The 14,117-nt window shown below is 42.8% G+C and overlaps 1 protein-coding gene across 1 annotated transcript in view; it reads left to right on the top strand.

Annotated features, from left to right (window-relative positions):
* LOC121581047 (protein Wnt-9a) overlaps positions 1–13,726 on the top strand; it is a 31,884-nt gene extending 18,158 nt beyond the window's left edge. Inside the window, exons 2-4 of the mRNA XM_041896402.2 lie at positions 9,404–9,663; positions 9,937–10,199; positions 12,804–13,726. Of these exons, the coding sequence (XP_041752336.2) occupies positions 9,404–9,663; positions 9,937–10,199; positions 12,804–13,292 (1,012 nt within the window). The 3' untranslated portion in view covers positions 13,293–13,726. The remainder of the gene's footprint in view (positions 1–9,403; positions 9,664–9,936; positions 10,200–12,803) is intronic.
* Positions 13,727–14,117: the final 391 nt, after the last annotated feature.

Genomic DNA, 14,117 nt, shown 5'->3' with positions numbered 1-14,117 from the left:
TGTCGGGCCGTATCACCGCCTGGTACGGCAATTGCACCGTCCGCAACCACAGGGCTCTCCAGAGGGTGGCATCACTGCCTGCCCTCCAGGACATCTACAGCACCCGGTGTCAAAGGAAGGCCAAGAAGATCATCAAGGACCTCAGCCATCCGAGCCACGGCCTGTTCACCCCGATACCATCTAGAAGGAGGAGACGGTACAGGTGCATCAAAGCTGGGACCGAGAGACTGATAAACAGCTTCTATCTCAAGGCCATCAGACTGTTAAACAGTCACCAATAGCCGGCCTCCGCCAAGTACCCTGCCCTGAACCTTAGTCACTGTTACTAGCTGGCTACCACCCGGTACGCTACCCTGCACGTTAGACACTGCTTTATCTTATGTACATAGTCATTGAACACTGGTCACTTTAATAAAGTTTACGTACTGTTTACCCACTTTATATGTATATACTGTATTCTAGTCATGGCTCATGCTATATAACTACTGCTGTACACACCTTTTATTTTCATATACTGTCCATACAAGGCACACCATTTATTTATATATACTATATACACTGTATACTGAACAAAAATATAAACGCAACATGCAACAATTTAAAAGATTTGACTGAGTTACAGTTCATATAAGAAAATCAGTCAATTGAAATACATTAATTAGGCGATAATATATGGATTTCAAATGACTGGGCAGGGGTGCATAGGCCCACCCACTTGGCAACCAGGTCCACCCACTGGGGAGCCATGTCCAGCCAATAAGAATGATTTTTCCTACACAAAAGCGCTTTATTACAGACTGGAAAACTCCTCAGCACCCCCGCCCTCCCTGTGTAATGATCATGCTGTTTAATTAGCTTTTTGATATGCCACACCTATCAGGTGTCAGGTGCACAACATTTGAGAGAAATACGCTTTTTGTGTGTATGCAAAATGTCTGGGATTTTTATTTCAGGTCATGAAACATGGGACCAACACTTCACATGTTGTGTTTATATTTTTGTTCAGTGTATATACTGTACATATACACACTGAGTATACAAAATATTAAGAACACCTGGCTTTTCCATGACATACACTGAACAGGTGAATCTAGGTGAAAGCTATGATCCCTTATTGATGTCACTTGTTAAATCCACTTAAATCAGTGTAGATGGGGAGGAGACAGGTTAAAGAAGGATTTTTAATTGAGACATAGATTGTGTATGCGTGCCATTCAGAAGGTAAATGGGCAAGACAAAATATGTAAGTCCTTTTGAACAGGGTATGGTTGTAGGTGCCAGGTGCACCAGTTTGTGTGAAGAACTACAACGTTGCTGGGTTTTTTACGCTCAATAGTTCCCTGTGTGTATTAATTTGGTCCACCACCCAAAGGACATCCAACCAACTTGACACAACTGTGGGAAGCATAGGAGTCAAAATGGGCAAGCATCCTTCTTCGAAAGCTTTTGTTATCTTGTAGAGTCCATGCCCCGACGAATTGAGGCTGTTCTGAGGGCAAATGGGGCAGGGGGAGTGCAACTCAATATTAGGAAGGTGTTCCTGATGTTTGGTATACTCAATATACAGTTGCAGTCGGAGATTTACATACACCTTAGCCAAATACATTTAAACTCAGTTTTTCACAATTCCTGACATTTAATCCTAGTAATAATTCCCTGTCTTAGGTCAGTTAGGATCACCACTTTATTTTAAAAATGTGAAATGTCAGAATAATAGTAGAGAGAATTATTTATTTCAGCTTTTATTTCTTTAATCATATTCCCAGTGGGTCAGAAGTTTACATACACTCAATTAGTATTTGGTAGCATTGCCTTTAAGTTGTTTAACTTGGGTCAAACGTTTCGGGTAGCCATCCACAAGCTTCCCACAATAAGTTGGGTGAATTTTGGCCCATTCCTCCTGACAGAGCTGGTGTAACTGAGTCAGGTTTGTAGGCCTCCTTGCTCGCACACACTTTTTCAGTCCTACCCACAAATGTTCTATAGGATTGAGGTCAGGGCTTTGTGATGGCCATTCCAATACCTTGACTTTGTTGTCCTTAAGCCATTTTGCCACAACTTTGGAAGTATGCTTGGGGTCATTGTCCATTTGGAAGACCCATTTGCGACCAAGCTTTAACTTCCTGACTGATGTCTTGAGATGTTGCTTCAATATATCCACATATTTTTCCTTCCTCATGATGCCATCTATTTTGTGAAGTGCACCAGAACCTCCTGCAGCAAAGCACCCCCACAGCATGATGCTGCCACCCCCGTGCTTCACGGTTGGGATGGTGTTCTGCGGCTTGCAAGGTACCCCCTTTTTTCTCCAAACATAACAATTGGCATTATGGCCAAACAGTTCTATTTTTGTTTTATCAGACCAGAGGACATTTCTCCAAAAAGTATGATCTTTGTCCCCATGTGCAGTTGCAAACTGTAGTCTGGCTTTTTTATGGCGGTTTTGGAGCAGTGGCTTCTTCCTTGCTGAGCGGCCTTTCAGGTTATGCGATATAGGACTCATTTTACTGTGGATATAGATACGTTTGTACCTGTTTCCTCCAGCATCTTCACAAGGTTCTTTGCTGTTGTTCTGGGGTGGATTTGCACTTTTCGCATCAAAGTACGTTCATCTCTAGTAGACAGAACACGTCTCCTTCCTGAGCGGAATGACGGCTGCGTGGTCCCATGGTGTTTATACTTGCGTACTATTGTTTGTACAGATGAACGTGGTACCTTCAGGCTTTTGGAAATTACTCACAAGGATGAACAAGACTTGTAGAGGTCTACACATTTTTTTTAGGTCTTGGCTGATTTCTTTTGATTTTCCCATGATGTCAAGCAAAGATGCACTGAGTTTGAAGGTAGGCCTTGAAATACATCCACAGGTACACCTCCAATTGACTCAAATGATGTCAATTAGCCTATCAGAAGCTTCTAAATCCATGACATCATTTTCTGGAATTTTCCAAGCTGTTTAAAGGCACAGTCAACTTAGTGTATGTAAACTTCTGACCCAGTGGAATTGTGATACAGTGAATTATAAGTGAAATAATCTGTCTGTAAACAATTGTTGGAAAATTCCTTGTGTCATTCACAAAGTATATGTCCTAACCGACTTGCCAAAACTATAGTTTGGCAAGTCATTTGTGGAGTGGTTGAAAAATGATTTTTAATGACTCCAACCTAAGTGTATGTAAACTTCCGACTTCAACTGTATATCTATATATACACTACCAGTCAAAAGTTTGGACACACCCACTCATTCAAGGTTTTCCTTTCTTTATACAATGTTTTACATTGTAGAATAATAGTGAAGACATCAAAGCTATTAAATAACACATATGGAATCATGTAGTAAACAAAAAAGTGTTAAACAAATCATAGTATATTTTATATTTGAGAATCTTCAAATATCCACCCTTTGCCTTGATGACAGCTTTGCACACTCTTGGCATTGTGCATGGTGAGCTTAGGCTTGTGTGTGGCTGCTCGGCCATGGAAACCCATTTCATGAAGCTCCCGACGAACAGTTATTGTGCTGACGTTGATTCCAGAGGCAGTTTGGAACTCGGTAGTGTGTTGCAACCGAGGACAGACGATTTTTAAGCGGTACGCGCTTCAGCACTCGGCGGTCCCGTTCTGTGAGATTGTGTATCTACCACTTCGCGGCTGAGCTGTTGTTGCTCCTAGAAGTTTCCACTTCACAATAACAGCACTTACAGTTGACTGGGGCAGCTCTAGCAGGGCATACATTTGACAAACTGACTTGTTGGAAAGGTGGCATTCTAATGACAGTGGCAAGTTGAAAGTCACTGTGCTCTTCAGTAAGGCCATTCTACTGCCAATGTTTGTCTATGGAGATTGCAATGGCGGTGTGCATACTTTTGTATATCTGGTGTATGTATATTTGAATTCCGGACTCTGACATTGCTCTTTCTGATATTTCTGAATTTCTTGATAATGTACGTATTGTTTTGTATTGCTAGGTATTATTACTACACTATTGGAGCATTCCACTGCACCTGCGATAACGTCTGCAAATCTGTGTACGCGACCAATAAGCTTTTATTTGATTTGATGATTTGAGTCGTTTACACTCAGCCATCCTGTGCATTGAAACATTTATATAAAGTAAATGTCCCGGGCAATGGGAAGTGTTGACAGGTGGCGAGAAATGCCTAAACAAACTCCACCATTCGTTTACCCAGTGAAAGGTGCATGCAGGGAGGGAAAAGGCAAGGTAATGAGTGAGATTATTCTCGTTTGAAGTCTCGGTCGATGATGTCTGTGCGTGAGTGAGGAGTGTGTGAGTGTGTGAGTGAGTGAGTTTAAAAAGCAAAGCTGAGCAAACAGCAGTAAGAATCCTACCTCATGTAGGATAATAGTGAACTTTATTATGTCTCTGTTGGTGTTATGTTCCATGTGTGTTGCTGTGCCAACACCTCAAACAAAAACAACCTCCGAAAACGGTTCATGATAGAAAAACACAGGTCTACATGCTCTTACATTCTAATTTGCTCCCTACACTGCAACCTATACTCCCTTTAGTTCATATGCCTTACATTGTCAACATGTACACACTGTAGTTTGTACATGTTTCAGGACCATAGAGATTAAGGCATTGTGGTTAGGCTTTCCATTATTCCTCCTCAGAAGCTATGAGGTCCTGTGTCCAAAAAAGGATTTAGAATAAAGGCTTTTTGACCAAAGATGTGCACTGTACTCTCCTTTTGACTCCATCATCTGCTTTAAGTGAGTTTAATTAGTTCGCTCTGCAGAAGCCAGCAGTGCTCCTATTGAGTGTGTGACACTTGGTTCTGCTCAGCATTGTCTGAGTGGGTGTGACGTTGGGTTTCTTTTGGGTCACATTATGGAGGTAAGCTGATCTTTAGGGACCCAGTACCAGCTAGCTAGTTTACCTGTATGGTTTTGTGTTCACCTTCTTCGTCTAACACAATGTGCTTGTTAGGAAATATGCAGGAGCACAATTCATGAAAGCACTATAACCACCATTGTGCATGTTTAGGATAGTTTTAAGAAGTAAAAAATCAATTTCCATCAGTGTTTTAAAACCAAAAAAATACAGCCTCCCTTCAGCTAGATATAAGAAATCCTTTAGAAGACGGGGAAACTGAAATTAAAGCACATCTGTGATACCATTTGACTATACACTAGGTCTGCCACAGAGTGGAAACATGCACAAGAGTGGAGCCACATTAGCTTCTTCTCCCGAGACCTGAAGAAGTGTTTCTCCATTCTCTCAAATTTCTCCTCCCATCCACACTTTGCCCCCCAGCCTTCTTGGTAACTGGCAAAAAATATGCCTTTGTGTGGAAGTCAGTAACAGCTAGGCAGGCAGATCAGTAGTCCAAAGGATTTGTGTTGTCTCTGGCCTCCCTCCAGCTTCAGAGTATATTTTTGTCTCAGACAGACAGATGTCACAGCACAAAGACGCTTTTGGGAAATGGCATTTTATTTTACTCTTGTTTTCGAGGGCCAGGCAGGCAGGCAGGCAGCCATCTGTGCTCTATGGAGATATAACACTAAGGAGACTGTGATAGTGACAGTAATGGTTGAGGAATGTAACACGTCATGGTGATAGGATTCTGAAAATTAAGACAACCTTTTTGTCTGTGGAGTTGCACCACTGTTGTTATTAATAATAATGGCACACCCATGTATATTTAGTGCATCAGGTAGTAAACATTCTAGAGTTATGCCATTAGCAACCATTGTACCTAACATAATAATAATTTAATTACTGTCTACTATACATTACATAGGCTATTTATCAGCACCCGGTTGCTGTTTCTTTTACTCTTACATACTTCAGAAGCATGATGCATAAAACTGTAAAATCTCTAGAAATTGTAAAATCAACAAAAAAAAAACTGATGCTTAATTTACTGTGGCTGCCAAGCTTCATGAATAATCTGTTCCACTTTGCATATCCTGGGTAACATTGCTGATTTCATTTCTCCAGTGATATCTAAGTTCAGTAAAGTTTGTATATTATTACATTTCCGGCAGATATCATATGACTTGTTGAGTGATGGCTGGAGTTTACATTCTCTTGGCTCTCCTGATGACATGTAGAAATGAATTAGCCAGGTACTCTAAATGGTGTTTCAATCATTCAAATATTGAGCCTCAGCCCACAGCAGAAATGTTGTGGAAATGTTGTCAATCACGATTACAACAGTTTGTCAACTGGTACAATTTGCTCTTGAGTTCCTTATTTTTCTCCTCACGGTGTTGTAGACATAGTGGATACACATAGTATCAAAAGGAATAACAATTAAGATGGATATATATAGCATTTGTATGTTTGGAGTATCTCTATACATACAGTGCAGAATGGGACACAGTCAGGCCAGAGTACCCTACTACGTACTTTAGCTCTTTTCCTCCCTAAAGCCAGCAAGGAGAACCATTTCTGTCAAGACACAGCTTGCCAGGTTTCCATTTTAAAAAATCCATAGTGGTCAGACAAGTTAGGAGACTCCGGGAGACCTGTAATGTTACACATTGATCTTCCCTCGCTGATGGCGATGTACCCCGAAAACATATCTACCAGCCCTCTGGATTACCTATTTCCGAGAAACTTTTCCCTTCACCGAAGACAAATCTATAATCCGGAATGCCTTACCAGTCATTTCCGGCTATACGATGTGTGAAAATAAATGTAAATATCCAACTTTTCCCGAATTGACCGAATTCACACAATATCTCCCTGGTACGCTGCCATCTGAGATCAGGGGAAACACTTCACAATCAGTTATTATCAGTTCTGAAACATTTCTCTCTCTGTAACATGACCTCTGTGACCTCTTCATTGAGGCCATTTGGATCTGAATGGTGACAGAAGACAAATTAGGTAAAAGTGAACATGTAGCACCATTGACTGGAGAAGTACTCGCTGTTGGCTGGGCTCCCTGCCTGTGCCATTAAACCCCTACAACTTATCCAGAACGCTGCAGCCCGTCTGGTGTTCGACCTTCCCAAGTTCTCTCATGTCACCCCGCTCCTCCGCACACTCCACTGGCTTCCAGTTGAGGCTCGCATCTACTACAAGACCATGGTGCTTGCCTACGGAGCTGTGAGGGGAACGGCACCTCCTTACCTTCTGCCCATGTGATTGGTGATGTCTGCATGGGCCTCTCATTGTACATGGCATAATCAGTGCATTGTTTTGTGAATGAGACACACCAGATTCACTTGGATATGACAATTAAACTAAAATAGGATCCTCTCCTCAGATTTTTGTCTGGTAACATGCTAAAGCAATTAGACAAAATAAACCTCTGCTGTTTTATTAAGATTGATGGACGGGAAGTTCACTAAAGCTCAACAGCATAAATGTCAAGATGTTGATGGCAGAGGCCAGAGACAGGTCACAGTGTGGCACTGAGCAGAGCAGTTAAGTTATATTGAGGAGAGAAGAAGAAACAACCAATCGTTATCACCTCCAGAATAAATCTAATATGTTTATCCCTTGTTTATGGTTGTTGTATGAAAATGTATGCACTCACTAACTGTAAGTCGCTCTGGATAAGAGCGTCTGCTAAATGACTAAAATGTAAATGTTGTCAGGACAACCTCAGATTGTTGTCAAGTATTAGCAGGTGTTAATATTAGCAGGGAAACGTTGACATTTAAAAGGCATCAAACTCTTTCAGTAATGGCATTATGTGCCCGGGCCCGTTGCAGGAATGTGTTTGTGAGTTCTTCTGTAAATCCATTTATTCTTCTCTTTTACTTTAACAGTGTAAAAGAGGCCCTGAAATTGCACATAATGAACAACTACTCTGCCAATCCTGTCAGATGGTGTGACCAAAATGGTCACAGGCTGACAGTCATGTCCCCTGCGTGTTTTTGAGAAAGTAATGCTTCTGCTTTCCCAATCCATCGCAACCTCAGAACGCTAGTCGGTCAGGGAGGGTTTTGCCAGCTATGTGGCAGACCCGGGGCTAGCTTGTGTGTTTTATATATGCTTCCTTTAAATAAGCTGACAAAAGGAGTCAACTCTACCACATGTTCTCCTATACCGTGTTTAGAAACTAAGCTTAGACTCATTATATTTCAAATGAATTGCAGCTTTAGGGTCCTGAATACTGGAAGTTTGTATGGGGATTCTACAACGAGTGTAAAGCCCGATGTGTGATCATGTTTAAATCTATACACCGCTGGTCTCCGTGAGGGACAGTCACTAGTCCCCGGGATATATCAATATTAAGCAATGTATCTGTTGGTTGGCTACTATTTAGCATTCCTGTGGTGTGACGGTCAAATTGAATGTGTGGGACCATTGTTTTCAATCTCAACCCTACTCCGCCAGAGCGTCCAGTGTGCGCTCTGAACACTCTGAGAGCGAAACGCGCTGAATTTACTAACGGACAATCTGACAACATTCTGAATTTACACTCCTGAGTGAATTTACAAACGCACCCTTAATGTCCTATAACCAACCTGCGTCAATCTAGCTAGATGGCTAGCCAGTGATGCTATGACGAGCAACCTTATTGGTAGCTACCCTAAAAGAGACAAATCAGCACAGAATGCTCTTCAGCTGCTGAGAATGTGCTATATACACAGCATATCCTTTATTTATTTTTTTTACTTTTACGTTATATCCAATTGGTAGTTACAGTCTTGTCCCATCGCTGCAACTCCCCTATGGACTCAGGAGAGGCGAAGGTCGAGAGCCATGCGTCCTCCGAAACACAACCCTGCCAAGTCGCACTGCTTCTTGACACACTGCTCGCTTAACCAGCCACACCAATGTGTCGGAGGAAAGCCCGGCCCGCCACAAGGCATCGCTAGAGCATGATGGGACAAGTAAATCCCTGCCGGTCAAACCCTCCCCTAACCCAGACAACGCTGGGCCAATTGTGTACCACCTCATGGGTCTCCCTGTCACGGCTGGCTGTGACACAGCCTGGTCTGTAGTGACGCCTCAAGCACTGCGATGCAGTGCCTTAGACCGCTGCGCCACTCGGGAGGCCCAAACACGCCTATCCGATGGGGATTGTTGATCTCAATCTCTAGAAAGCGTTGCATTCAACTGCACATTAACCATTAAGTCAATTGCAACCTTCAAACAATTGCAGCCAAATTCCCTTGAATATTAACCAGCTCTGACTTAGACCATAAAGGTCAGCATTCTATATTTGGGACTTAGCATACCACTTCCTCATATTTCCAGTCCACTGTACTGACTGAGTGTTCCCATAAATTATTTTTCATTCTCCGAACCCTCCAAACAGTGTGTTACAGTACAACATCTCCCTCTCTCAGCCCCAGATTGACAGGTAATGCCTGTAATAAGCCTTAGGAAGACCTTTGGGTCGAAATGTTGCTGGAAGGAGCACAGCAGCAGCACCTGACAGTATCTAAGGGGTGTCTATTTCTCTCTCCCCAGATTGACAGGTAATGAACCCCTGTCCATCCTACCGCTGAGCTCTCAACCTGAGGAGAACGTGGGAAGGGCCCACTACAAGCTGTGTGACCGGCTCAAACTGGAGAAGAAGCAGCGGCGGATGTGTCGACGAGACCCGGGCGTGGCCGAGACCCTCATGGAGGCCATAAGCATGAGCGCCCTGGAGTGCCAGTACCAGTTCCGCTTTGAGAGGTGGAACTGCACCTTAGAGGGACGCTACAGAGCCAACATTTTAAAGAGAGGTAGGGAAAGAAAAGCATCCGAACTTCATATAGAAGTAATATGTTTTCAACTGACAGATAACTGGTTTCTGACTTTCATGGTTGGAGGTGGAAATACATTTTTGTAATTCCATAGGAGATAGTACAGTAGAGAGAGGCCATAGTAGATGGCACAGTAGAAAGTTGTAGGGTATTTTCCCAATAATGACAACTTTCAATTGCTCATTTTGAGTGTCTAGTAGGAAGCTGGTAGCTTATATCTGATCCTTCCTCTTGCTCCACATCGCTCTCTAGGTTTTAAGGAGACAGCCTTCCTGTATGCTGTCTCCTCAGCAGGCCTGACTCATGCCATGGCCAAGGCATGCAGCGCCGGGCGGATGGAGCGTTGCACCTGCGATGAAGCCCCAGACCTGGAGAACCGTAAGGCCTGGCAGTGGGGCGGCTGTGGTGACAACCTCAAGTACAGCAACAAGTTTGTCAAGGACTTCCTTGGCAAACGCTCCAACAAGGACCTGCGTGCCCGCGTGGACATGCACAACACTAACGTGGGCATGAAGGTGAGTGTGGAGTGGAGCCATGTTGGATGACGCAGTACATTTAATCTTGTTGATTCATGGGATACACTAATAATTAGACCTTTGTCACAACTTTTGCTGTAAAAATAACTATGAATATTTTGGGGTTGGCTGGTTGATTGATTGATTGACTGACAGTGTAGTTTGCTATACCTGGGCCCTGTACAGCTAAGTATGTAGGCCTTTAAGTATGTAGGCCTTTAAGTATGTAGGCCTATGTTGTCCTCTCTTGAGATGGTTAAGCTCCGTGGGTGTATTCTAGGGTGAATATACTCTGAATCTCCTACAGACAACTATATAATTTAAGGTTGGTAAAATATTGTTATCTAAATGTACCTGTCTAAAGACACAGCAAAATGACCAGAACCAGTGAAAATGACCGGAGAGGAATTTAATGTGACCATGAGAGGAATAACAATAACATAATTTTTACAGCTACATTCCCCATGGTCGACAGAGAATCGTTTACCCACATGCTGTGGTTATTAAACAAATAATATAGATCCTCAAGCATCCCACTTAATGGTCAGATAAAAAACCAGCCTAAATCACTTAAATTGACTGCTTCATTCAATCAAATCAGAGGCCACACATCAATCAACCTTTGGTTTTCCCTCTAAAATTAGAGAGTTAATTGCCTTTTTTTGTGCCTTAGCGAGATTCAACATTTGTTTGTGGTGAGGGAGTGAGGGTGTTTTTTTCAGCTTGGACGTGATTTTAAAAGAAAAGAGAATGCTCTTAAACTGTCAAGCCAAAGCAAACTCAGAGAGCTTCAAGTTCCTTGGTGTCCACATCACCAACAAACTAACATGGTCCAAGCACACCAAGACAGTCGTGAAGACAGCACGACAAAACAATCTCGCTATTGTTATTTTTACTGCTGATCTTTAATTATTTGTTACTTTTATTTCGTATTCTTTTATAATGTATTTTTTTGTGTGATTTTTTTTGGTATTCTTTCTTAAAACTGCATTGTTGGTTAAAGGCTTGTAAACATTTCACTGTAAGGTCTACACCTGTTGTATACGGCGCATGTGACAAATACAATTTGATTTGATTTGATCTGCTACCTTTACTCAGATTTGTTCATATTGTAGCCATTTTCATTTTAGTATGAATATAAATCATAGCAGAAGCACACTTCCCCAAATGTTAGCAGACACAAACCTCTCCCCGAAGACCCGTGGTGTGCTCTTCCTTTTCAGCTTGGCTCTCCAAATCCATTCTCTCAGGTTATTTTATTTGTGATAAAAGATTTACAACACTGTTTTCGTCCAGGTTTTTTCTTATTTGCAGATTTAGTGAGGTGTACCACGTCCCATATGGAGCACAAATCTTGGAATGTGCCAGCCTCTGCATCCCTAGAACATTTTAAAGCTGACATTTTCCTGAACTAAACTGCAAGTGTGATGAATATGCAGCACTTCTTTCTTATTCCACGATCTGTTTCCCAGTGTGTGAGAACAGAACCGGAGAGAGACTGTCTGTCCACTCCATGCCTCCTCTGGAGAATATGCGTTATGGATTTTAACACAAAACCTTTTAACGTTGTGGTCGGTTGCTGCTGACTGAGCTGTACACAAATGAACCATTGCCTGCCACAGACAGTTCAAGCAATGTCGCAACGTGTACTATTCAAGGAGCCTTAAACGCACCCATTCACCCCCCAAAGTTAAAAGTTGTCGAACATTAATGGTCAGAGGTGTTCTCTCAAGTTCAACTGAGTCCATATTCCATGTCATCTGTTGAGTAGATCCCGTTATATGCATTATGAGAAATCTTCAGGCCTCAACATATTTTACGTAAAATTGATTAGTTTAGCGTTACAGTTGCTAGCCTAAGGTTTCCCCCCTACTGAATCAAAACTGTAGTGTTATGAAGTTGGCCTGGTGAAAGAGATTTACCTTGGGTTTTTTGTCTTCCACATACCTTAAAACAAACCAAGAACAGGGGCCAGGTTCTGAGTATTCTGTCTCCTTCTTTCCCATAGCCGAGGAACTCAATGGATCTTTTCTTCAGGAAAAGTGCCTCTCAGAGTATCCTCAACTTGCTATTAGTAATAACCATGATGGCTTTAATCAAACTCTATTACCGAAAGTTATCATAACAGTCCGTATCGTCCCTTCCCACCCACAAAGATGATCTTTTCAACTTTTGCTTATAGTGTACAACATTTTCTATTAAGAGTCTTTGGTTGGGAAGTGACAACAATGTGACATTGTTGTCATGTAATGTTTTATTATGTTAATTACAGTTTATCAGCAATAAGTAGAGGATCTAGATAATCTAACTCTGTGGTATGTATGAGTATAAACAGAAAATATAATTATGGCCTCTGTTCTCATCGCATTTTAATATGTCCTGTGTATGTAAAGACTTCATATTGGAGGAATTTCTTATGATATTAGGACATTACATAGACCCATTGTGCTGCAGAAATTATAGGGGAGTCTAGGTTCTTTGAAACCTTGCTTACCATACAAAGTACAAAGTGGGCCAAAGTTAATATTTTGTCGTTTCAGGCAGTCCCTTTCATGCCCTGTGGTGGCTGACTGTCAGTATGTTCCTCTCCTCTCCCACCATCAGGTGATCAAAGCCGGGGTGGAGACTACCTGCAAATGCCATGGCGTCTCAGGCTCCTGCACCGTCCAGACGTGCTGGAGGCAGCTCTCACCGTTCCACGAGATCGGCAAGCAGCTGAAACAGCGCTATGAGACCTCTCTGAAGGTGGGCAGCTCCACCAACGAGGCCACGGGGGAGGGGGAAATCTCCCAGGCCCGGCCCCAACAGGAGCAGCCCCCACCGGGCCCCAGCAATGACGCGATCCCACGCACCATGGACCTGCTCCACATTGAGGACTCACCCAGTTTCTGCCGGCACAGCAAGTACTCGCCGGGCACCTCGGCCAGGAAATGCTACAAGGACAAGAACTGCGACGCCATATGCTGCGGCAGGGGCCACAACACCCAGAGCCGCGTGGTGACCCGGCCATGCCAGTGTCAGGTGCGCTGGTGCTGCTACGTCGAATGCAAGCAGTGTACACAGAGAGAGGAGGTCTACACCTGTAAAGGTTAGCCCACTCGTAGCTTCCTGCTCGCCCCTTGTTGCTGTCAGAAAGAGAGAGAGAGTTCTGCGGCAGAGGAGAGAGCAAGACGATGGAGATGGAGAGCCTTTAAAAGCACTTTGAGGGATTTTCTATTCTGTGGGTTTTGTTTTAATGCCCTGTGGCCCCAGCCAATGGGGATTGGGGTTGCAGGAGGAGATTGGCCTTGTCTGACAACAGGGTCAACATGGGTCTAATGTTTTCTGGTTGCAGAGTTGGAGCTTTGGAGAAAGGCTACCTCACCTATTCAACATCCAGTCAGATCTGTCGGTGAGAAAAAGCAGCACTTGGCAGCTGTCTCTGGTGAGCATGCTGTTAATGAGGATCCAATACAATGACCGTAATAGTAAAAGACTGGCTTTTGGGCCTTGCCCAATGTAGAAATGTGTGTGTGTGTGTTGGCGAGTGAGGGTACGGGGGGGGGGGGGAATTACAACTCATATGGCAATCATGGTAACCATATTCAGAAACTGTTAAGAAGACAGGGTGTAAGATTTGTTCTACACACACATATTTACATGCACACAGCATTGTGTGTATGCATATGTAAATAAATTAAATTGTATTATAATGATATTATATACACTTGCTACTTATCTGAATATGTTTAAACAAACCACTAACCACACAAATGTTTTGTTGTTTGTGTGTTCTCGCTCTCTTTTGCTTTTTATTTTGTTTTTTGACAAGGCCTTTTGGAAAGCAGCACATTTGTGTCCTTTGTCTCGCTCTGTGGATAATTTATGGACCCTTTGGGACTACTCCTTCACGAAGAGAGAAAACACATTCATTTGTCT

Source organism: Coregonus clupeaformis, chromosome 14 (assembly GCF_020615455.1).
Source record: "Coregonus clupeaformis isolate EN_2021a chromosome 14, ASM2061545v1, whole genome shotgun sequence".
In the NCBI taxonomy this organism is placed as follows: domain Eukaryota; kingdom Metazoa; phylum Chordata; class Actinopteri; order Salmoniformes; family Salmonidae; genus Coregonus; species Coregonus clupeaformis.
Note: the sequence above shows the minus strand (reverse complement) of the source record. Positions and strands in the feature narration are given on the sequence as shown.